We start from the raw sequence: 24308 nt of genomic DNA on the forward strand, positions 1-24308 counted from the left end.
TTTGCAATACACGAAAAATAGAATACTTTTCTAGAACAGAGTAGAGTAGATAATATTTTGAACATTTATGTGTTTAAACCCTATGCTAAGCATTTACTATGGATAATCTTATTTAATTCTTAGCAATCCAGCCTCTTACAAATGAAGAAGCTAAAGTCGAAAAATTAGTTCTGTAGGTCATCCAAAGTCACATCACTAGTATGACTCAGAAACACGCCTTAGGGCTCCTTAACTCACACTAAAGTCAAACAGAAAAGATAATATCACTAAATAAGTTTCTCATTAATTTTACAAGTACCTCTGTGCTGGTGTGAGGTGAAGGAGGGCTATGCTAAGGGAAGACACCTCAAGAAAATATCAAACAATACAAATTAAACACCCGCTCCCTTGGGATTAGGCATACCACACCTGCAGACCTCACTGTCTTACCTTAGGGAACTGCTTTACAGGAATTAACACTTTCTGTCCCAGCTTCATGTTCTTATTAATCACCACATCGATGTACTTTTCTTCGTCCTTGCCTTCTCCTTTCTGAAACTTTTCTATTTCTGTGGAGAAGAAAAGATAACCGTGAAGTATGTGACTTAAACCCCAGAGGTTGGGAGTTCTCACTAGCTCTACTGCGGCATGAAATCAAAGACAGAAATACGGACCATCAGATCAATATGAGTTTTTCAAGTGACGACACGTTCCCCATTTTACCAATCGTTCCTCACCAGTACAGCAGGAAAAAGGCATAAACCATGGCTCTGACAAGTCCAATCTCAACAGCCCATGCTAATGAAGGAAGCAAAAGGAACCAGTTATAAAACAGACACAAACAAAATGAAATTTCTTGGGGCCTTCTGGAATCCTAGACAGAGGCTGCTCAAATAGCTAAGAAAAGCCAGAGAGTATTCTCCGTTCAGTGTTACAAGGATATGACTCCCTATTTATCAGCTCCTCCTGGCTCTCCAAGGCTCACACCAGCAGGAACTGATTCTTTCAGATGGCATTAAAAGCCCTAGACAGCTTCTGTCAGTTGACGTCCCCAACCAAATCTACCCTCCTCATAAGTGACACGGATCAACTATACACTCAGGTCTTCCCTAATGTTCCTTTCTCTACCTATAATGTTATTATTTCAATTTCATACATCTCCTTCAAGATTCAGCCACATCAAACACTATTTTTTATGTGTGACTATCCCTTTCACCAATGGGGCAGGAGGGGAAGAACCAGTCACTTCCACCTCGATACTCACAAAACACTTTACATACAACTCTACTGTAACTCCTAGATGACAAGAAAATGTGGTTCCTCCATACTGTATCTCTGTTACAGACGATGTTTGTGCCCCCCATTCATATGTTGCAATCCTCACCCCGGATGTGATGGTCTTAGGAGATGGGGCTCTAGGGAAGTGATCAAATCAGGAGGGTGGCGCCCTCATGAAAAGGATTAGTGCCATGTAAAAAAGAGCCCCCACACCTCTTTCACCCCCACCGCCACATGAGGACACGGCAAGAAAACTGCCATCTATGAATCAGGAAGTGAGCCCTCACATGACACTGAACCTGCAGGCATGTTGATCTTGGACTTCCAGCTTCTAGAACTGTGAGAAAGAAACTTGTGCTGTGTCCACGCTCCCCAGCCTACGGTATTCTGCTATACATCCCAAGTGGACCAAGACATTCTCCCACTGGAACATAAATTTTACATAAAAGTCTGTTTCTTCCTTCAACGAATGTCTACCACAAAGCACACACTCTGCGTACCTTCCAGATCTTGGAAAATATCAGTATGCAGTTTCCGCTCATTGCTGCCTGTAGCGTTTGGCTGCTTAAGAAGAACACCAACAGGTGCTTGAACGAGCACTGGCTGAGTGGGTACGCGCACTGTTCCCCCCACAGGCTGGGCACAACCTACCCAGTACGGAGAAGGTCCAAAGACGGCGTTGGTTGTACAAAGGGCACACACCTTCGTTCGTTTTGCTTGCGGGGCTAGGAATACCAGTATTTAAAATAGGCCACAGTCAAGACATGATTCAATCCTCAGGCAAACAGGAAGCTCAGAAAGGTTACTTTACTAATAATAAACGATAAAGGTAGGATTTCTCTCCAGGTTTGTCTAACTAGAAAGACAGTGTGCCACTGCAGGCTCGCCCACCACGTTTTCTGTCATTTGAGACAGAAAATACGATTTTCATGGCACCTCAGGAGAAAAGGAGGATCTGCTTACATCTGGAGGCTGCCGTCACCACTGAGGAGCCAGGTGGCAGGGACGCCTCCTCGCGGTAATTGTCCATCCACCTACCCCTTCGTTCCGTTCATTAGCACTAACCCCCCAGCTGTCTTACTTGTATTCAGAGCTAGACCTGATCTCTCGCCTCCACGGTGACAGTCTTGACACCTATCACGACAGTTCTGAATAAGGTCCTCCTCACCATTTTAACAAGTGTCAGAATAAATTGTTCCTTAACAATGCATGGTAGAAAGTCAGTATATATGTGGGACGCAATGAAAAATATATATATCTGCCCTTTGCCCCAAGTTCCTGGCACAGACCTCCTAAAACCCTACAAACTTCCTGAGTGATAGGAGTGCATTTTATCATTCCTAACAAGCCCCTTTCAGCCATACCTGCCTTTATGCTAACGAGATGACTCTTGGAGGAAGAGGGGGCTGCTTGCCAGAAAAGCCAACCATGTGGAAAAACAAGCAAGGGCCAAGCTGGCACGTTCAGCACTCCCACCTGTGGGGGCAGAAGAGGAGCTAGAAATGGAGTTCAATCACCAATGACCAATGATTTAATCAACTGTGTCTGCATCACGAAAACTGTAAAACCCCCTCAACAACAGAATCTGGGGAGCTTCCGGGCTGGTGAACACAACCACGTGCTGGGAGGGTGGTGTGCCTACAGAGGGCATGGGAGCTCCAAGCGCTTCCCCCAACACCTTGCCCTGGATCCCCTCCTTCTGTTTGGCTGTTCCCGACTTGTAGCCTTTAGAACAAACCATAACGGTGAGTAAAATGCTTTCTTGAGAATCCTGTGACTCACTCTAGCGAATTACCCGACCTGAAGACAGGTCACGGAACCCCCAAACTTGCGGCTCGTCAGACGGCAGTGTGGGTGGCCCGGGCACCCCACCTGCAGCCGACCTCTGAAGTGGAGTGGCCTTGTGGGATGTGGGCCTCATTCTGCAGGGTCCGCCCTACCTCCAGGAGTTGGTGTCATCACTGAATTGGATCGAATTGCTGGACACGCAGCTGGTGCTGGAGAATTGACTGGTGTCAGGAAACCCCATACGACAGGGATTAATAAGGTGGTGGGGAGGAAGATGGGGGCAAGCAGGAAAAGTCCTGAAGACAAAAAGAACGACTGAGAGAAAGGAAAAGACATCAGCTCTGCAGCTTCTGACCAAGGCGTCCAAGAATCAAGATTAATACGAAGCCTCCAAATAAACTAATGGATTATTTTGTCTGCTTTCTTATGTTATCCTACGTTTTGATCCTGGAAACTGACTCAAAACAGAATCTGTATGGGAACAATGTGCATGAAAATAGACGGGCGTGAAATGCAAAGACGCACTTAGATAATCCTTGTTAACTGCTGTTGAGAAAACCTTTTAAGAGTACTTTTGACTTTCTTCTCTAAAAGTACAATATATACATTGGTAAAAATTTAAAACGGTGCAACAGGATATAAACTTAAAAGAAAAGGTTTCTCCTATACCAATACTCCAGAAGTAACGATTATAACAATTTTATATACTCTTCCAGAAGTTTTCCACAAATAAACACATATGCATATGCCCATATGCACACACACGCACACACATATGCACGCACACGCACACGGGGTTTGGAAACTAGAACTACTGGTGGAAATAAGCTAACCTAGTTTTGTTTTCCTCAGTAAAGAATAAGTCACACTTTATCTGCTCCATCGAGTATAACAATTCAAGACTTCAGCTTTAATTAGAAGAAAATTCATTCCACATTTTTACTTATGCATTTATGGTATAATTGGAAATGCCTTTAGCATAAAAGATTCAACAAAATTAGATATACTGAAACTTTGTAGAAAGAAAACAAAAAACATTTAATGAACATAAATGTTCATTAGTATAAGTGTAATTACCTGTTTTTTTAAATATTTATTTTTGAAAGGGAGATAAAGAGGGAGAGGGAGACAGAGCATGAGTGGGGTAGGGGCAGGGAGAGATGGGGAAACACAGAATCTTAAGCGGACTCCGCGCTGTCAGCACAGAGCCGGACACAGGGCTCAAACTCAACGAACCCTAAGATCATGACCCGAGCTGAAGTCAGATGTTTAACCGGCTGAGCCACCCAGGCGCCCCGTAATTACCTATTTTCAAATAACACTGTATTTTTATGATTTGTGAAAACTTATAAGCATAATATATAATTCCATAATCAACATTCAAATGTCATTCCTTGCATCAATGATATGAAACAATTTAAGTACCACGTAAAATCATAAAGGTTAAAAATTAGAAAAAAATTATTTGAGATACACCTATGACTTTGAAAAGGCAAATAAAAATTTAAAAAATATATGCTACATAATTTCCTTCTCTAGACAGTCAACTCTGAAAATCTTATGTTGCTAAAATATCTTGCTACCTTAAGTAAGCTTTGAATTATGTTAATATATAATATTTCACTGTTTAAGACTTATCTGAAAATTGTTGAAGCCTGATGCCACACCACATGCATGCTGGTCTCCAGGTAGTGGAACTAAAACACCACACAGCAATAGAAGCAGCCAAATCCCGTGCCTGGGGTCAAACACACCTCACTTAAATCACGGCCACTATACTTGTCCAAAGCCCTGCAGCTACCAAATTCAAATTGTGCGCGCATGCGTGTGTGTGTGTGTGTGTGTGTGTGTGTGCGTGTGTGTTTTCTAGGCACTATTCATTCAATCAACAAGTCTCGGTTTTCCAGTTGATTGAGGATTATAATAAGTAGTTTGATGTTTTCATGAAAAATCATGAAATTACATTTAATAAACAATGCAAAAAAAAAAAAAAAAAGGCAGGGGTATTGTACGTGATCTATGAAATCATGGAACAGCTTTCTGGTATTTATGCCTGTCCCTAACTGGGAGTTGTATTTTCCAAAACCCAAGTGACCACCTCACTGATCTTCTCTAGGGAAGGGAAGAGAACATAGCTGACACCACCAAGGTGGACATAACCTTTTAGTTAATTGTAGCCAGTGAAGACCAACCATAGAGAAAATCTAATCAGGTTTCTGAGGTGGAATGCATCGGGGACTTGACTTTCACTAATCCCCAGATTACATTTGTTACCACACAGTTTGATGTACCAATGCCATCTCCCAGCTCAGAAACAATAAGCAAATGTGTGATTAGGTTTTCGATGATGTTGGGGATTAAAATGTTATCTTTTCAAATGCTTGACATCAAATTTCTGTCACCCCAGAAATCTAGTGTCAGTTAGAATGTCTTTTTTATTTGTTCATTTCTTTTTTTGTGTGTTTTTGCCTTGGGCTAATACAGAGCTTCCTAAGCAATGGCCACTTACCTTTCTATTTTAATGCACCAAATATAGTAAAATCTACTAATCCTCTAAAAAACAGCCAAATAATCTTTGGATTTACATAAGTTACATTTTCAATATTTATTTAAAACATTAAAAATGTTGAGCACTGTAAATTTTCATTAAAAAAATGCTTAAATTCTCTCATAGAATCAAGCACATCTAAATTGATACTTTCCTTCTTCTGAGCAACTCCATTTCTGTGAATTCACCCTACAGATATACTTAGATAAGTGTAAAATATTATGTGCGAAGCTATCCATTTTGGCATTGTCTCTAATAGCAAAGCACTGATGATCATCTAACTGTGTATCAATGGGAGAAGCCTGGTTTCAGAAGCTAGGATAAACCCACAGTATGAAACAGCGTACAGCTACTTTACAAGAGCAAGAACAGAAAAAGATCTCCACCAGATACACTATTCAGTGTGGTTGCGCGCACACGTGCGTACACACACACACACACACACACACACACACACGGGATCAAACAGTCTAAGAATATATGTTCATATTCACAGAAAATGTCTCCCTACTTATACATAAGAAACTAGCAACAGTGGTAGCCTAGCGGACATGAGAGAATGCACTGGACAGTAAATAGGGAACAGGATACTTTTCACTGTATATTTTACGTTATTTAAAATTTTTGAAAAATGAGGGGTGCCTGGGTGGCTCAGTCGGTTAAGCGTCCGACTTCAGCTCAGGTACGATCTCGCGGTCGGTGAGTTCGAGCCCCGCGTCGGGCTCTGGGCTGATGGGTCAGAGCCTGGAGCCTGCTTCCGATCCTGTGTCTCCCTCTCTCTCTGCCCCCTCCCCCGTTCATGCTCTGTCTCTCTCTGTCTCAAAAATAAATAAACATTAAAAAAATAAATAAAATAAAATAAAATTTTTGAAAAATGATTTTTTCACCAATTCAATTTTACAAAGAATTAAATTTTTAAACGTTTAAAAAATTTTAAAGACTTTAACAGAATAGAACAAAAATGTATACAGAAATGGCCATGCTTGTATTCTGCATCTTGGCTAGTAATCCAGAGTTTTACTCTCTCTTGACCATTCACTTTAGGTTCTTGATTCAAGAATTATTTTACTGAAACTAATGGGGAATTTACCCGGGCTGCTTATCTCACTTGAAGCAACAGATATATTTCTGAAAATTACATGTAAAACATTTTATTTTGAGAATCTAGTAATATTTTAGAAGCAATGAGGTTCACTTGGGTGGGCAATGAAGACTGGTATCTACCCAAAAACTCCTGACTGAGTTCTGACACACTGAGGAAATTGTAGGAGGTGCTAGGAACAGAGTATAGAGAATGTGTGGCACGGGAACGGACAAATTTAATATCACGTACACAGTGCTACAGAGAAGGGACTAATAGCTGCGGAATTTGGAAGATCACTCGAAAAGCGAACAAATATGTGCTAAAGGATAAGGAATGGAGTTTGTCAGACAAAGAAATGATGAATTGCTCAGTGAAGGTAAGTAACCCTGTGTAACACCAGTTCACATTCACCCATTCAATTAGTCAGACTGTACAGTTGATAGATGGAGTTTACCACAACAGAATAACCTATTTTTCCCCTTTCTCTTCTAACGATACAAAATGGAATAGTTCAGGCCAGTAATGATGACAAGATCCTGCAATCACAGAGCCCATTAGGGAACAAGCTTAGGCATGAACTCAATTTCCTGACCCCACGTCCTGGGTTCCTGCAGAAAGACTGAACAGGTGCAGGGTGAGAAAAGGGGTCATTCTCTTGGACCAACACAGAGAAGAAGTGAGGACAGAAGCATGAAAAGGCAGGCCAGGCTCTTAAGGTCAAAACTGAGATCCTAACAGTTCGGCAACAACAGGCAGCTACTCAAAGTTGTTAGCTGGGAGTGGCGTGAAGGGAGACATCCTTAGGGAAAGGTGATCTGGCAGCTCAGGACCAAATGAAATGGATGTGATACAGGGAGGGAGAGGGAGAGAGGGAGAGGCAGAGAGGGAGAGGGAGACAGGGGGAGGGGGAGGGAGAGGGAGAGTGGGGGAGAGGGAAAGAGGGAGAGAGAGAGAAAGTCTAAAACATAGCTAGATAATAAAACAGTCTGTCGGGATGAACAAATGTGGGACTGCACCAGACAGTTTATTTTTAGTTGATGTGGACCTCAGAGGGCTGAGAAAGCCATCAGAGGCAAGGCGAAGCCTTCCTATTTAGAGAAAGCGTCAAGCCTACTGAATACCCAATCAGAGAAAACACACAGGGACATACCCATGCTCCTGTCCCCTTCTGTATCCTTCATCCCATGACACCCGCCTCTGGCCACAGATCCTAAAGCACCATGCCCACCCTGCCACATGGAGGCTTCTGAACTTGCTCTCCCAAGACTGGAACACGCTGCAAACACGCTGTTTGCCCTGCAGTGTCTTCTCTCTGGTGTCTCTACTTGGACTCTACTTCCTAGAAATGCTGTCCTTGAATTCCGACTCTAGTTCATCAAGAAAACACAGCGTTCTGGCATGATGTTCACCATGGCTCTAACCTCCCGCTCAACGTCTGTCTTCTCCAGTAGACTGTCAGTCCCCCACTTTTGGTCCCTTTCATAGTGCCGGCCATGTGGCGAGGCCCCCAGGTACACGCTGTAAGAAAAGACGCTGAAAAGGACGCATCATTACAAACATACATGCTTACAGCCTGACTCTCAGTCTTTTCACTGCTTTATCTCACGTGATCCTGACACTATTCCAGAATTGGTGAGCGTTATTCACATTTCACATGAGACAACTTTGAAAATATGTTTCTGAAAGTCACCGAGTTTGCAAGCAACATTACTGAGACTCAAACCCAGGATTCTGAATGTGGGACCCTTTCCCAATATATTCCACCAACAGGTCATTAAAACGTTTTGTCTAGCTAACAACCCGATCAAGCCTGTAGTACTCCGTGCTTCTACAAAGGAAAAAATGCATTCTCTACAAAACAGGTCTATGAAAGACTGTGTGAATGAGTCCATCCGTCCCTATGCTGAGCCCGTGCGGAATTTCTTCTAGTGTCAGAAACTGTCAGCTAGAAACCCTGAGACTCTGCAACTGTGCCTTTTCCTAGAGCCTCTGTTCTTTTCCTGGGTGAATGACCCAAGAAACAGGATTGCAAAGGGAAACATCTGGCATTCAAACTAAGTAATCTGAAGAGGGTTTAACTAAAGGCCTATACATACAGGTGCAGAGAACCTAAAATAATAGCAACAAAGAATGGCATAGTATTCTGGGGTTAGTTAGGAAGGGAGCTGTTATTGCCCTAAGACATGAAGCACAAAGGGGCAAAGAGAGGCAGAGAGAGAGAGACTAGAGGGTGAGGACAGCCTGATGGGTCACAGAGGGAAGCAGGTGGTAACCTAACAGGGAGGAAGCTAAAGGCAACAAGCACTCTGACCTCACTTCTCCCTCCTAACAATCTGCTGCTGGAAACCTTCTGGGCAGGCACTGACCTGGGGGTGGGTGCGTCTGCTCAGACAACCCTCCCATCATCCATCCACTGTATCAGCCTCCTGGGCACAGAGCAGGGCAGAGAGGGTGGAAAGAGACCTGGTAAGGCGAAAGGCAGTGCTCCAGCTCTAGATCTTTGGTAAACCAAAGGAGTCTTTAAAGAGTTTCTGGCACCTCCTCTACATGCAATGCTTTCCACGTGAGCTCACCACACATGATACTATGCAAGAAAATACTGGAAAAGTAATGAAAGCTGTTTTAGAGGTCACTTATACCAGTACTAATTAATTATTATCATTACTTTGGTGACAATGATTCAGCAAGTACAGGGCACTGTGTGTGACTTACAGTCTCTCTCTAGTCTGCCATATCTATGGTCTATCACGTCCATTTTACAGAAGACCCTGAATATTCAAATGCTTAACAAGCTTGGGGCGCCTAGGTGGCTCAGTCGGTTGAGCATCTGGCTTTGGCTCAGGTCACGATCTCACAGCTCTTGAGTTCAAGCCCCGCGTCAGGCTCTGTGCTGACAGCTCGGAGCCTGGAGCCTGCTTCAGATTCTGTGTCTCCCTCTCTCTCTGCCCCAACCCACTCTCATTCTGTCTCTGTCTCTCTCAAAAATAAGTAAACATTAAAATAAATAAATAAATAAATAAATAAATAAATAAATGCTTAACAAGCTTGACAAAAGTTAGTTAATAAGTAGTTAAGGATCAACATCAAAGTCTCTCTAATGTCAAACCCCATCTTACTAGTTGTTTAAAAGCTACTTAGTAAAAACTCATTTCAAAGGTTCATAAAAGTCATAGGTCAATAGCACCAATCAGCCTGCACAATAAAGTACTAGTGGGGACTGAAGTTCAGTCAGTAGATGCCCCCTTCCAAGCACCTTGACCCTGAATGAACTGATCAGAGGACAGGGTTCTGCCTGGATCGGTAGTAATGAGAAGCCCCCACATGGGAGAGTAACTACATGCTCAACATTTAGAAATCTATTTCAAAATAATACAACCTCCCAGCTGGAGGATTTAAATTGATCTTAAAAGATATATAAATGGTGTTCAAAGCCACTGTAAATTCTATCTGACAGATTACTAAAACGTTAACTGTGGCTGCTGGTCTGAAAACAAATTTTTTAACCTCCACCGTGACAAATGTTTTCACTAAGGAATTATTTTATTTAAGCAATCCAAACCTAACTGAATACCTATTAGATTCAAACAAGAGTTGAATACACTAAAACCTGCCCAGGCTAGACTGATTCACACAGCTCGCAATCTTGCAAACAATCTTCCATAAACAGAAATAAATGGCATAACAGGGCAGAGATGCATATCACTACCTAATAAGGATGAATAGACCCATCAGAAATACACATACATATACCATCCAGGAGGTGGGACACAGTTGATACTCTACATATTAAGAATGTGTGGACGTGGGGCGCCTGGGTGGCTCAGTCGGTTAAGCAGCCGACTTCGGCTCAGGTCATGATCTCGCGGTCCGTGAGTTCGAGCCCCGCGTCAGGCTCTGTGCTGACAGCTCGGAGCCTGGAGCCTGTTTCAGATTCTGTGTCTCCCTCTCTCTGACCCTCCCCCGTTTATGCTCTGTCTCTGTCTCAAAAATAAATAAAGTTCTTTAAAAAAAATAAAATAAAATAAAAAGAATGCATGGACGTACATAAACTTTTATAAAGACAGAGCAAATACTTACGCACGACACTCCTTAAATATACGCACAACACATAGGATTAAAACACACACACAAAGAAAGGAAAGTCAAATTCCTCCAGGAAGGAGGAAAGGTTGATAAAGAGGGAGGAGGGAAGGCATTAATTCCACCCATCATGGATAATTTAACAAAAATATAACGATAATATCGGCAGCGGGAATATATTTACTGTCCTCCAGATATTTAATTAATCCTTGTAACACTGCAGCAAAGTAGCTCTCCTCTTCACCGTACAGAAAGGGAGCTGCTTGGAGACATCCAGGGACTCAACTGAGGCCCCACAGTCAGCCCAGATACAGGACCCCAACAGCGGTTCTCTATTCCTAAAGCTATGCTCCCTCCAGCTTCTCGGTACTACTGTAACACGGGGATCTTGATTTGGAGTGATAAAAAAAAATGTTTTGGATTATTTCATTTTTGCAGAAACTCACCAAGCTACTGAAGTATCAAAAGAAATAGTGTTTATCACACTGCTTTAAAAACTGTAACACACAGAACAGAGGCCAGTCCCACTCACTTCATAACGGTGTTTAATTTGTAATGATTTATTAACACGTATCTCATTACAGAGGGATTTCGAAAAGAATTTATGAAGGCTATAGGATTCTAAAGAATCAAACCCACATAACTAAAAAATTCTGAGCACTACTCAGAATTATTACAAAAATTTTGTCAATTTTTTTTTTTTTTTTTTTAAGGAAAAGAAATGATCATTCAATGCCTCGAGGGGAAAGGCTCAAAGCCCTCCAGAAGTAGGTTAACTGGATTCTGGTACTAAATTCTTACAATTTTCAAAATAAACTTCTAACTGCCAAAGGTTTTTTTGCCCCACAATTTTAAAACAATAAAGACCACAGAATGAAAACTGGAGACGAGACGTTCCCTAAAACTGGTAGGAGGTGTCTACCAAGTTGGAGAGCTACTTCTCTTAGACGCTACGCTGGAGGCTTTACACACGTCTTGTCCTCATGACTCCTCAGAGTGATGCGGCAGAAATCAGTGTCCCCTTTCCTCTTGTACCTAGTAAGTGGCAGAGCCGACACCAGACTTCAGGATTACGGGCTCTCGAAGGTTTTGTTTCTTCTCAAGTCACCACACAACTTTGGCTTCCAAACCGAACAGAATCTCCCAAGCCCACAGGTGAACACATAACTTCCACCTCCACCTCCACCAACTCAACAGAATTCTACAGGAAGAGTCGGTCGACTGCATTTATTGAATATCCACTATTTATTAAGAAATGTAACAGAAGCGACAGAGGAAGTTAAAGACGTAACAAACGTACAACAGTGCAAACTAATTCCCAGGGGGCTGTCATGCGGAGGGGTGGGGACCACCAAGGCCGGGGCTCAGCTTCGCCCAGGGTCTCACCGGTTCTGATGGTGATATTGGCAAAGGTCTCTTCTACTGACCCGTTTTCGTATCTGGTAGTAAGGAGAGTTCAGAAGTAAGTATGTATTGGCTCTGGCTGCAAGGAATGGTTCAGCTTCCACTTAAATCATCCAAATAAGGCAGGTGGGTAGATGGACCCGGAAGGTGCCGAGAGAAAGCGGCGAGGAGCTCCCACCTTCCCAGACACACCGACCCCGTGGCCATTCCAAATGCTTCAGTGCCACCCTCCGTACAACCCAACGCGCCCGTCAAATCAAGATCCGATAAACCCACAGACTAAAGGAAGAAAACACTGCATGAAGTTAATTCACAGTTTAAGTTGGTAACTACTGAAAGGAGGGATGGGAATAACTACCAAAGGTTGAAAAAAGGAATATCTACTTTTTAGTTATACCTGCCTGAGGGTTACACCACATTTCTCACTTTTAATTGCAAACATCATTAAGTATACTGCAAAAGACCAGCCATCTTAAACAATTATCAGGCTCCAGAGGTCACCAATTAGAACCCTGCAAGGATTTGAATTAAAAAAGGTTTTATGATTAGGTGAAGTAATGATCCAAGAAAGAGATTAGTTCTGTTCCGACTGTACTCATTATAAAACCCATTTCCTTTGTGTGAAGATTCAGTGTCTTTCTCATTTATCCTGCTGGCATTACCACACTTGGAGATAGAAATATGACTGCACTAATGATATCCTATAACAACCATATAACGCAAGTATTTTGCTCTCTATTACCTTCATATCTAATAAGATTACCAATGAATATTTTCTATTGGTTAGATACACAAAATACAGACGCTAGGGCTATGACAGACTACATGAAATAAATTCAAAGTAGGATATAATCATGCAATGGCTGTAGATAACATTTTTAGGTCAGTCTCATAATCATTCTCAGTCCCTATTGGTGCAGCAAAAAGATCAGAGTAGTGGGGGAAAATAATCCTTAAGGCTTTAAATCATATTTTTCATATGCTGATACAGGGTCACTTTTATAAAAAGAACACTAAAAATAAACAGCACGATCAAGGGTGGCAACTAGATCCCAAAGAACACATCTGCTCTGATGTAAAAGGCATTTCAACAAAACTACAAGGGATCTGCTACAATAATGAGCGTGGCTACAATAAGCAAACACAAAACCAAAACAAAACCCCACAGCTTAATATAATACAAAACATACAAGATGCCTAAAAATACCATACTTCCCTCATAACTCAATGTTCTTCTAAGCTACCTGAAAAGTGCCAAACAGGCATAAAACACTTTTTGAAGAGTGCAATTTTTTTTTTAAACAAAATACAATTATAACAGAGATAAAAATTTTGTCACTCAGATTTAATCATCCCAGGAAGGAGGGACATTGATAAAAAATCAATTTGTAAACACTTTAACAGCCACAGCTTCTGAAGACAGGAAAAGCCAACACAGATACACACAGTTACTGAAAACGAGGACAACGTTCCCACGCCAACTTAAAGCTGGGAGAGTGACCCTCTTACACTGTGTACGTGGCTTCTCCTTATGAGTCGGAGGCCCTCTCTTCAATGGATGTTCTCACTAGGAGTTTTCTTACAAGTATTTGTCAAGCTGGGAACAGACCCTCACATTCTAAACCAAAATGTGCATTAAAATCATCTAGGGATCTTACAAAAACCAACTACACTACGGCCAGTCAATAGTATTTGTCTGTTTTCACTCTGACCTTCAACCATAAAGAATATAGTTAAGTATTTATGCAGGCTAGTGGGTTCTACCTGTCAAATCTCCTGACAACTGGCTGATTTACTTTAAGGCTGAGTATACAGATTACTTGTTACTTGACAGAACCGCCCCACGTGGCCTGTCTGGGCAAATGAGGCAGAACCCCAGGATACGGACAGGGCTTTACTTGGACGAAAAGTCTGGCAATAAGTATCTTAGGTTGACATCTGACTGTCTTCTTTCCTCTTTTCCTCAACACAGGAGGAGGGATAATTTGTTGCTCTATTCGACGAACGAGCAAGAAACCAAGATGAGAACACAAAGGCCAACAGCATAGCTACGAGTCCAGAGAAGTGTTCTCTTCGACCAGTTTCTAGAATCCACCAGTCTATATGGCAACTATGGGCCACAATACATAAACAGATAATGCAGTGTGACTGATGTACCACTATTTCCTAGGATAGGGAGGAGGAACCATTAGGGAAAAAGTCTAAGAAGACTCTGTACGGGAGGAAATCATGGGAAAAAGTTGAAAAGCACTGTCTAGGAAAACCAGCTGAAGTAACTGAAAACACTTATCCCAAAGGAGAAACGATTCCGGAGAGAATAATAATACATATACAAATATTTCTCTGTGTCATATAAGAGGGATTAGATTTGGTCAGTAAAAAGGCCAGCAGCACCATTATGACTAAAAGGTAGAAATTAGAGAGAAAGGAGCTACCAGTCCGATTCTAGAGATGAAGATTCTTGTAACAGCATGCTTCCAAGATGGAACTTAGCAATCTTAAGGAGATTTTGAGTTCCCTCACAGAGCCCTGTCTGGCACACGCTGGGCCCACGTGACGGAATGTTCACAGACAGGAGTCAACCATCCGATGGCAAGATGAACTCAGACGTTCTTTCCAACCCTGGGATTTACACACGTCCTTATCATCTGTCTCCCTGACTAGCTCCTGCACACACGAAACTCTATTATTCATCATCGTACTCCTGATACCTGATTATGTACCATAAGTATACCATTCATCCAAAATATATTTATTGAGCGAATGACAGAGAATGACGGTGTTCTCCATGGACAGCATAGTTAGACTTGATGAACTTCTAAGAATCCCCAAGGTGTGAACTAACCAAAACGAACAGGACCCATCTATCTCTCACTTCTATAAACAAACCGTCTATGCCACTTCCTAAGCTACGGTCTCTCCGTGGGCACTGGGGGCTGCCAGAGGAGGGAGACTGATGGGGGCTGACTCTTCCCATTCTGCTTCCAGTTCCTGGCAGCATGCCGCACGCGGTTTCCAGATTCCACCAGTGACAGTGATCCTCCCACCTTCCCAGAACTGCCCTCACCGCACCTCCTCAGCAGGCCAGGGCCCTCTGCTCAGAGCCCCGGCCCTGGAGCTCCCTCCTCAAGCTTCCTGAGCAACCACACTGACTGGGCCTTGGAGCTTCCCCCAAGTTTTGTCCTTTGCTTCCCGGGCCCTGAGGGGGAGGGCCTGTGGCAGTGGTTGCGTGACCCCATCTGTGTCCTGTCTGTATCTACACTTGCTTTTCCAGCCACCCGGCACCTGCCCAACCGATTCTTTATGGTAAATCCTCTCTATGAAAATACCTGGTGTGATCTCTGTCTCCCTGACTGGTTCACCATCCTGGTAAATTCCTGGAAGTACAGTGGAAAGCACCTGGGAATCAACAGGCTGGGAGTGGAAGTACCAAGTGCCAGATCCCAAGCTGGGCCTGCAGGCGGGCCCTTAAGGCTCCCGATCGAGCCCGAACAGGGCAGAGAAGTGGCAGAGGAAAGGAGTCAGAGGGGTGGCGTGAGCCTGAGGCCTAGCAAGGATCTCTAGCAAGGATCCTAGAGGATCTCTAGCAAGTCAAATCCCTTAGCATCAATGAGCCCTCACTTCTTCATGTATAAAAATGGGGAGAACCCAGGTCTGTGTGAGCTGTCCCCAACACCTGGGGTTGGGGGTCACTAATCTAACGGCACTGAGCCTCTTCTGATTTGATTCTTCTAGTTCCATGTTGCTTGGAAACTCAGATAATTAAATGTTAGACCAGCGATTTATTAATGGTAGGTAATAAGGCCCTGAAGAAAAGGCCGCACAGCCTTCCTGGGCAGACGGCACACTTGAACAGCATCTCCTTTACCCACTGAGAGCACAGTCTGGCTTACTGCCTTGGCCCCTAAGAGGTCCTGGCCAGCGGAGAGCAGAGGTGCTGAGCCAGGCTGTGGTGTGCCTGTCCGCTCCCCCCTGCACCCCCAGTCCTCACGACAACGATCACCTCTGTTTGGAGAAACAGCATGTATGTAGCGGCATTCGCAGAGATGTTCTCTATACAGTGGAACCATAATGAATATCCTGGAGGCTGAATTATCTGAGCTAAATGTCTGATTTCCCCTGTGCAAAGCAGAGGAGCACAATATAATCTGGGAATATGCAACCGCAGGTGATGTTTACCTTGAGAAACATACCTATCAGCATTCTGATTCGAGTTAACACCGAGTAAATTTCTATGAATATATAACCATTCAACACATTATTCAGAGGGAAAGTGTTTATCATCTTCAAAACATTTGCTATTCCAAGAACTAATTAAGTTTACAAACTGTGTTGTGAATACCAGAAGGCAGTAGATGTACAAATCATACTGTTAATTATGCCTCTGACAAAGAAACCGTATCACAGGTATTACATACAAATGCTACAACCAGCCAAGCCCCTGGAATTCCATGATCTCAAGTTTGGGAACAAATGAAGCCAAAACATAGCATAAAATGAATATAAAATTAAGTTGCTTAGAGGAAAATTCAAAAATAGCCCTAAGTGAATGCTTAATCGAGTTATGTGTCACCTGCTTTTGCTTATGGCACTCCCAGAACAGCATATTAACCTACAGCCTCCAGACAACCACCATGTCTAGCTTCTTGACACCTGCAATAAGAGATTATAAATTAATGATGACATGGAAAGTAGAGTTTAATTTAGTGAGATCTGAAGTGATAGGAAACTAATAAAAACACAGGTTCAAATCACAGACCAGCACTTGCATACAGTATGACCCTGGGAAAAAGAAAGGGGGGAAAAAAAGCTAGTCAGGGGGCTCTCGGGCCCCTCAACTACCAATTAGGGATAGTGGAGCTGTGAGGACTGATGATGGACATCAAGAGTCATGCCTCAACACCACGCACAGCAGATTCTAACCTCCTGCACATTCCATATTCCTGCATAGTAATATGAGCAGAGGTATGTAAGACAAGGATAATAGAACTTCAGTGAGAAGTTTAAGTATTAATATAATCAGAATTCGAGATAAAGATTTCCAAGAGAGACCAGAGTTCTAGCAACTCCTGATCTCTTGCAGTCAGCAAACCAAGCACCGGGGAGGACATGGGCGTGGTAAAGACAGGACAGCTTGATCATGAAGCTGGAGAAGATTGAACACTTCATAACGCACCTCATAACACACCTGCCGCTAAAGGTCTAGTTGGGGGAGTCACTTCTCCCCCTGGAGACTCTGTCTCCTTACCTTAAAATGGGGATCACCTATCCTCTCACTAGGTTGAGGTGGAAATGAAAGGAGACCGTGCAGAAGACGACGATGTACAGCCTGCAAGAGCTATGCAAGCATCACCGGGAGGGCAGCAAGGTCAAGGCAAGTCCCGTCCAGGAGGCTACCTCGAAGCTTCGAGAGTAAGCCGCAGACCACACGTCGTAACGGGGAACCTTTCCAGCTGCAGTTAAACGAGGGCAACCAGATTAGGCTTTACATTTCCTATTTATGACCTGGCCAGCTCTCTGAGCTCAGACCTGAGCAAAAGCAGGTATGTGTCCCTCCAAAGAGCAGGGAAGGTGGCATGCTGGCTGAAGGAGCGGTTCCCGAGAACAGTTCAGAGAACAGCATATGCACAGTATCGACAGAAAACTGTGCCTCTAGGATTATCGAAAAAGGAAACAGCAAATTGCAAAGTGTTCCATAACAGTATAGACAGGTGTATTTCCACATGACGCCATCTACTGCCTTATTCCTATCCTGGAAGCATGTCGCGTGCTCATAGCACATGTGCGCGAGGGACTATCTAGAAGGCGATCGAAACCACACAGACCAGCGCCAAGAGGGCTTTCTGTGATGGTGGACACATCTATCCATGCAGAGTCCAGTAACTAGTCACAGGCCACATGTGGCTACCGAGCACCTGAAGTGTGGCTACTTTGACTGAACTTTTAGTTTTATTTCATTTTAATTAAGACGTGAGTAGCTTCAAGTGGCTAGAAGTTACCACAGCACAGACCCACAATACATCTAAAAACTAGAAAGGAAGTGAAAAGGCATGTGATCAGCAGAAACAGATGTCACGAAGTTCAAACTTTCGTTTTTTATTCAGCAATTTACTGAGAGCCTACAGCATGCTACGGGCGCTCCCTAACAAATACCCGATGACTAGACAGCAGCTGCGTGGGACAGACATGTTCATGTGGACTCGAGTCAGGCAACCCTGCGCTCAACAAACAGCGGCTATGTTACTATACAGTATCATGATATTGACCCTGTTCTCAACAAGGATATTCATGTGGACACTCACCACCCAAAGTATAAAGTTTAAGCATTTTAAGAAAAGTCCAAGGGAAACATTACAAAAAAATTTTTTAAAGTACAGGATTTTTAAAATTTAACTATTATTTTTTAATGTTTTATTATTTATTTTTGAGAGAGAGAGAGAGAGACAGTGTGAGTGGGGGAGGAGCAGAGAGCGAGGGAGACACAGAATCCGAAGCGGGCTCCAGGCTCTGAGCTGTCAGCACAGAGCCCGACTCGGGGCCCGAAGTCACAAACCGTGAGATCATGACTGAGCTGAAGTCGGACGCTTAACTGACGGAGCCACTCAGGCGCCCCGAAACACTACAAAATTTAAAGGACGCAGTAGACACTTCCAGGTCCAAGATCAAGAGCACCTTCAGAATATGTAATATGTTAGCGGAGCCTAAATGAATAGGCTTGGATATGTGGAGGGGCACCCATCCTGTGCATGGGGGCAGCAGGAGTAAAACTCTGTAGATGTATCCACGGTAATGTCTGCAAAGACTGTGAAACAACAGAGCCACAAGAGCATAAGGTACAAAGGGGATGTGGCTGGTGACAGAGCCGGGAGGTAGGCAGAAGGCAGACAGGTCAGGAAGGGCTTGGGGCGCGGCCTTGCTGAGTCGCAGTCCCTTCAGGACGGGCCGCGAAGCCTGGCACTCGCCCAGGGCAGGAGTCACAAGAGATTCACGGTTCAGAAAAAGAGAGACACCATCCCGCAGCGGTGCCCGATGGCTGTTCTGCTCTGACGACTCCACGTCTACCGCTGTCTGTGTTAAGGCTACACTACCCTAATAAACAAAGATGCCATAAAAAAGCTGCACAAGAATGAAAATCTATGATAAAGGAAAAGTGGTTTTTGAGACCCTCTACAGGCCTGGTAACTACCCACATCAGAAGAGGGAAGCAAATTAAAAACTTCAACAATTCATGCAAAAATTACAAGATGTGCTAGTATGATCTTTAATGGAAAAAAAAACAAACTCACATATTCTACATAAAACTTCAGGCCAGTGAGAAGCACCACACGGCAGCACCCCAAAATGTCTTCTTGGGACTACAAGGTCATGTTACTCTGAGACTAAATATTAAACAAAATTCTGTCACACGGTACTTATGAACAAAGAAACAAACAAAAAAGAAATTCCTACGTGACAACTTTTCTACAAGACACGATAAAAAGGATTGAGAAGCGACATTTCTGGACATCTGGTAAGGAGATAAAAATCTGACTGAAGGATGGATAGAAATGTGTGATTTCAAATCTCCTTTCCTCTAACGCACTTTCAGCTCAACTCTGCTGAATTCATTCCTATCCCCTCAAATGCATTCAGATCGCTTAAACATTCTTTGATGTCCTTTGTTTCTTACTCAATAGCTACAGGTGCTTCTTCCCAGAGTGACTTTTACAACTCATAGAAATAATATGTCAACAGAGAAAAGTTTTGCCCGACACAAGAAACGTGTCATGACTAACATTTTATATGGACTTATAAGTCTTAATGCCAGGGGCATCACACCTTTTACGATGTTCATGAGTCACCAATCAAATATGTTCAAAGGTTCTAAATCCTAAGAAAGAAAATGTTACAAAATAAAGGGAACAAGGCTCAAAATTCAGTCAGTGCTGTTTTTGTTTATGTCTACTTTACACATTAAATGTCTGTTCTGTCATAAACTATGATGCATGCAGTGTAAGCAGAGAAAGAGATGAGGGTCAGAGTTTTTTGAGAGGTTCCTGAATATCAGACAAGAATATTGTAGGTACTTTTAAATACCTTGTGTTAATTAATCTTTGAGGGAGGTTCACAAACACAGGAAGGTCTTTCCTGGCCTAGTGAGCTAAGTGGAAGTTATAGGTACCGAATCCACATCTGAGTAAAGGGCCACGTTTTGGGCAACGGCAATGGTGTTACATTCTTCACAGAGAATATTTAATCCAAGTGCAATATACTTAATACAAGCTTCCGCTCTACTCATCGTCCCAAAGCACCCACGCCATGCTACTGTGTAGCATTTACTCTAAATGTTTAGATCTCTCTTAATCATGGCTAACTTGCACCACTCAGGACAGTGCTTTGCACATAGTTAAGTACTGAATGAATAAACGAATACATAAAAGTTTTCAATGATGTTAAGATGTGAGTTCTGTGTTGATTTTTGCCATGAAGTAGTTAAGTGACCTTTAGCAAACTACAGATTTTTTGAGTTTTATTTTCTGTTTCTTCTAGGAAACATGTGATGAGCTTTGTACCTCATCCTTCCCTGAATACAGGCAATACCTACAACTGGGACTGACGGCCTCTGAGACAAGGGTAGGGTGACATCTGCTTCCTTTCCAGACAATTCCTCATCTGAGTGGCCTTAGTTCCTGCCTACTTCAAAGGCCACTCCTGTCACCTTCCGTTGGCCCTAGGAGCTCTGGCATTCAACTTTTGTTGGGTTGATCAGGGTCAGTTTCTTTGGAAACAGAGAATTGTGAGTGACACCAGGTGAAGCATGGCCTCTTCCACACAGAAAAGTTTCAATAATATCACCTCTTTAGCTAATTACTTTATTAAAAGAAAAAAAAAAAAAAAAAACGAAAAACAAAAACAGATTCCCACGGGTCCTCAAAATGAATCGCATTTCCCTCACTGGCCACTATACCACTCCCAAACTGAACTTCGACCTCTTCTTGAAATTCTCTTGGTTCTTGTTTTTAGGCCTAAGTCCAACCTACCTTAGCAGTAGCGGTGATTTTTCTGAGATCAGTGATAAACTCGTCAATGAAGAGACACAGTATCATCTGCATCAATATGACAGCATGATGTTCTGGGACAAAATCCTGAAGGTAATTGTAGCCAACTCCATCATACAACGAAGGCAAACTCTACTTTAAATGTAAAAAATATTTGCTGTTTCATTTTAACTCTGTGGAAGTTAAGTGGGATAAGAGCTCTAGCAAGCAAGGAAGACCAGATAAAAGGAAACTGCTTAAAAATTTGTTTAATTGCCACCTAATACAGAAAGCGTCTTTGATCAAACAAAACTCCAGAGTAAATCTCCTCCTCCAGGCAAGGCTAAAAACTCAGGAAGAAAAAGTAAGATAAATGGGCTTAAGACACTCCAATGTGCTTCTAGAGTAAAAACTTAATAGTTTTAAAAAATATGATGAAAGTAGAAACTAAGATGTATAGATACTGTGCCCATAACAGAAACATGACCTGCTGGCTATATTCTGCAGCTAAGATTGTGTATCTTCAAAAAGAAGAAATTATAATGAAGGACAAAGTTACAGATAAGAGTTGAAATTTTCATTTTGTATAAAGGGACACTCACACACATAGCTTTAGGAGTTTTAATAATCAAGGTGGATTCGTAGAAAGACTCATTTAAAAATAGGCGGAAATGAATTTTTTTTTTTTTCAACGTTTATTTATTTTCGGGACAGAGAGAGACAGAGCATGAACGGGGGAGGGGCAGAGAGAGAGGGAGACACAGAATCGGAAACAGGCTCCAGGCTCTGAGCCATCAGCCCAGAGCCTGATGCGGGGCTCGAACTCACGGACCGCGAGATCGTGACCTGGCTGAAGTCGGATGCTTAACCGACTGCGCCACCCAGGCGCCCCTGGCGGAAATGAATTTAAATGACATCTCCAACACTTAGAAGCTGCATGACTTTGGTCAAATTGCTTACTCTTTGACATTCTCTTTCTTTATGGGCAAAATACAATGATGCCTACCACACAGCACTGACTGCTATAAGCAACGAAACCAGAAAACAAATATGAGTAATTCCTGAAAGTCAGTAGGTACGGACATTACATATTAATTACCTTACATTACCTATTATAATTACCTATATTATATTTAGTTTTTTTAAGTTTATTTATTTTTGAGAGAGACAGAGAAAGTGCAAACAGGGGAGGGGCAGAGCAAGAGAGGGAGAGAGCAATGCCCAAGCAGGCTCCACACTGTCAACACAGAGCATGACGTGGGGCCCGTACCCACGAAACTGTGAGATCATCACCTGAGCAGAAACCAAAAGTCAGCCACTCAAGCAACTGAGCCACCCAGGCGCCCCTAATTTATGTACTTCTAAGCGACATACCCCCCGCCAAAAAAACAAAAACAAAAACAAAAAAAAACACCCCACACTGAAAATATCAGTTTCCCTCCACAACTGACATCTCCAGCGTTCTGCTACCTTGCTCATCTCCTACCTGCACAGTCAGGTGCCTGCCCACTAGACAAGGCACCAAACTGAACTGTGGTTGCAGAAAGAGAATCATGAAAAGCAAAGCAGTTCTAAGAGTAAGCACAATGAACAGAACCAGTCTGAACCAGCTCTCACTCATATTTACACTAACGGGGATTCTTTCAGAGGAAAATACCCAGTACTAATCAGGACAGAGGAAGACAGGTGCATAAGAGCAGGCTGTGCACACAGCGGTCACCACCGGTACCACCACACGTCTCCTCCCCACTCCAGCCTGTGAGCCTCAGGGTAGGTTAACATCTTCCCTTCCACTGTATCCTCCACAACTCTTAGCAAGTGCTCAATAGAGTTCAGATGACTCAATGAATAAATGATTAACATACATGTACTCATTATATTCGAAAAGAAGAAGAAAGCCGACCCTTTGCTCATTACTTCAAAATCATTCCATTCACCTATTTACCGAATACCTTTCACACGCCAGGGGACAAGCTGGCTGTGGGGCTCTTTCAAAAATAAGACAGAAACTTATTTCTGTGACCAAAAACTTTAAGAGCAAAGAAGACAGTCATTAGGGAGATAATTGCAGCAAAGGGTGCCGGGTGTCCCGACAGGCGGGTGCACAGGCTAAGAAAGACGTTACCAGAAGAGCTCGATCCAGTCTACTTCAGGGTCAAATAAGGCACGTGGAACCTACGGCTTGCTGAAAGATTGTCAACCAAGAATGACGTGCTCAGCTCTGGCTGGTACAAGAGCAATCTGGCTGCCTTAAGGAAGGTGGTCTCCCAGGTGAGGGGCAATCCAGCAAGGCAGGTGATCCACTTAGGACGACACAGCTGCAGAGACATTTCTTAATTGTGACCTAAAGCTCTGCTGCCCACAACCCCCAAAGCCCCAAACAAAGTGTTTTATGAACTAAGGCTTCAATCCCAACAAGCAATGCAATATGGATGGACCATAACCAGGTCGTTTTCATCTTTGAGTCTGTGAACATCTGGAAACCCACACATTGCCTTCATACGGAGCCACGCAATGTCCTTAAAAGAACACATCGACCTAAGAATTGGGCCACGAACCACAGGGCAGCAAAAAGAAAAGGAAGTTATGTGCCGCTGTGATTTAGTACAAAAGGACAGGCCCGCTTCCTATTTTGTCCTCACATATAAATCATCTCATAGTGATCCAATTATTCACAGAATAATAATATATTTTTGAGAAGTCAGATGGAATAATGCAAAAAGAATGGCTGACTTCTAGCCTTATAACCTCAGATAAGTTCCTCATTCACTTGGTTACACTCTCCTCACTTGTAAAACTGGGGGAAATACTACACGCTTTTCATGGGTTACTCTAAAAAAGTAGGTTTAGTGCATAAAGAAAACCTACTAAGCACAGCACGGGACACACAGCAGATGTTAACAAATGACTGCTGCTTTAGATACATCTACTTTAAAACGTAATGTCGATTTCTTCACTTGTACAGACCCGGCCAGATGCCCTTACAAATCGCCACCTTCCACGCACTGTCCCAGCCCAAGAAAAGGGCTTTCAGGTACTCTGCTTCCTATCAGTAACAGGCCACAAGAGATGCTGATGTTAAAGGTTAATAAAGTTGAGTTCGTGCAGAAAGGAAACGTTTACAAACTTC

At 42.9% G+C, this 24308-nt stretch overlaps 1 protein-coding gene across 2 annotated transcripts in view; it reads right to left on the minus strand.

Moving 5' to 3' along the window:
* Positions 1-24308, minus strand: part of KHDRBS3 (KH RNA binding domain containing, signal transduction associated 3) — a 183113-nt gene that overhangs the window by 118088 nt on the left and 40717 nt on the right. For both annotated transcript variants that reach the window (XM_045453580.1, XM_045453581.1), the window contains exon 2: positions 430-548. In XM_045453580.1, coding sequence (XP_045309536.1) covers positions 430-548 — 119 coding nt within the window. The remainder of the gene's footprint in view (positions 1-429; positions 549-24308) is intronic.

The sequence above is a fragment of the Leopardus geoffroyi genome, chromosome C3 (assembly GCF_018350155.1).
Source record: "Leopardus geoffroyi isolate Oge1 chromosome C3, O.geoffroyi_Oge1_pat1.0, whole genome shotgun sequence".
In the NCBI taxonomy this organism is placed as follows: Eukaryota; Metazoa; Chordata; class Mammalia; order Carnivora; family Felidae; genus Leopardus; species Leopardus geoffroyi.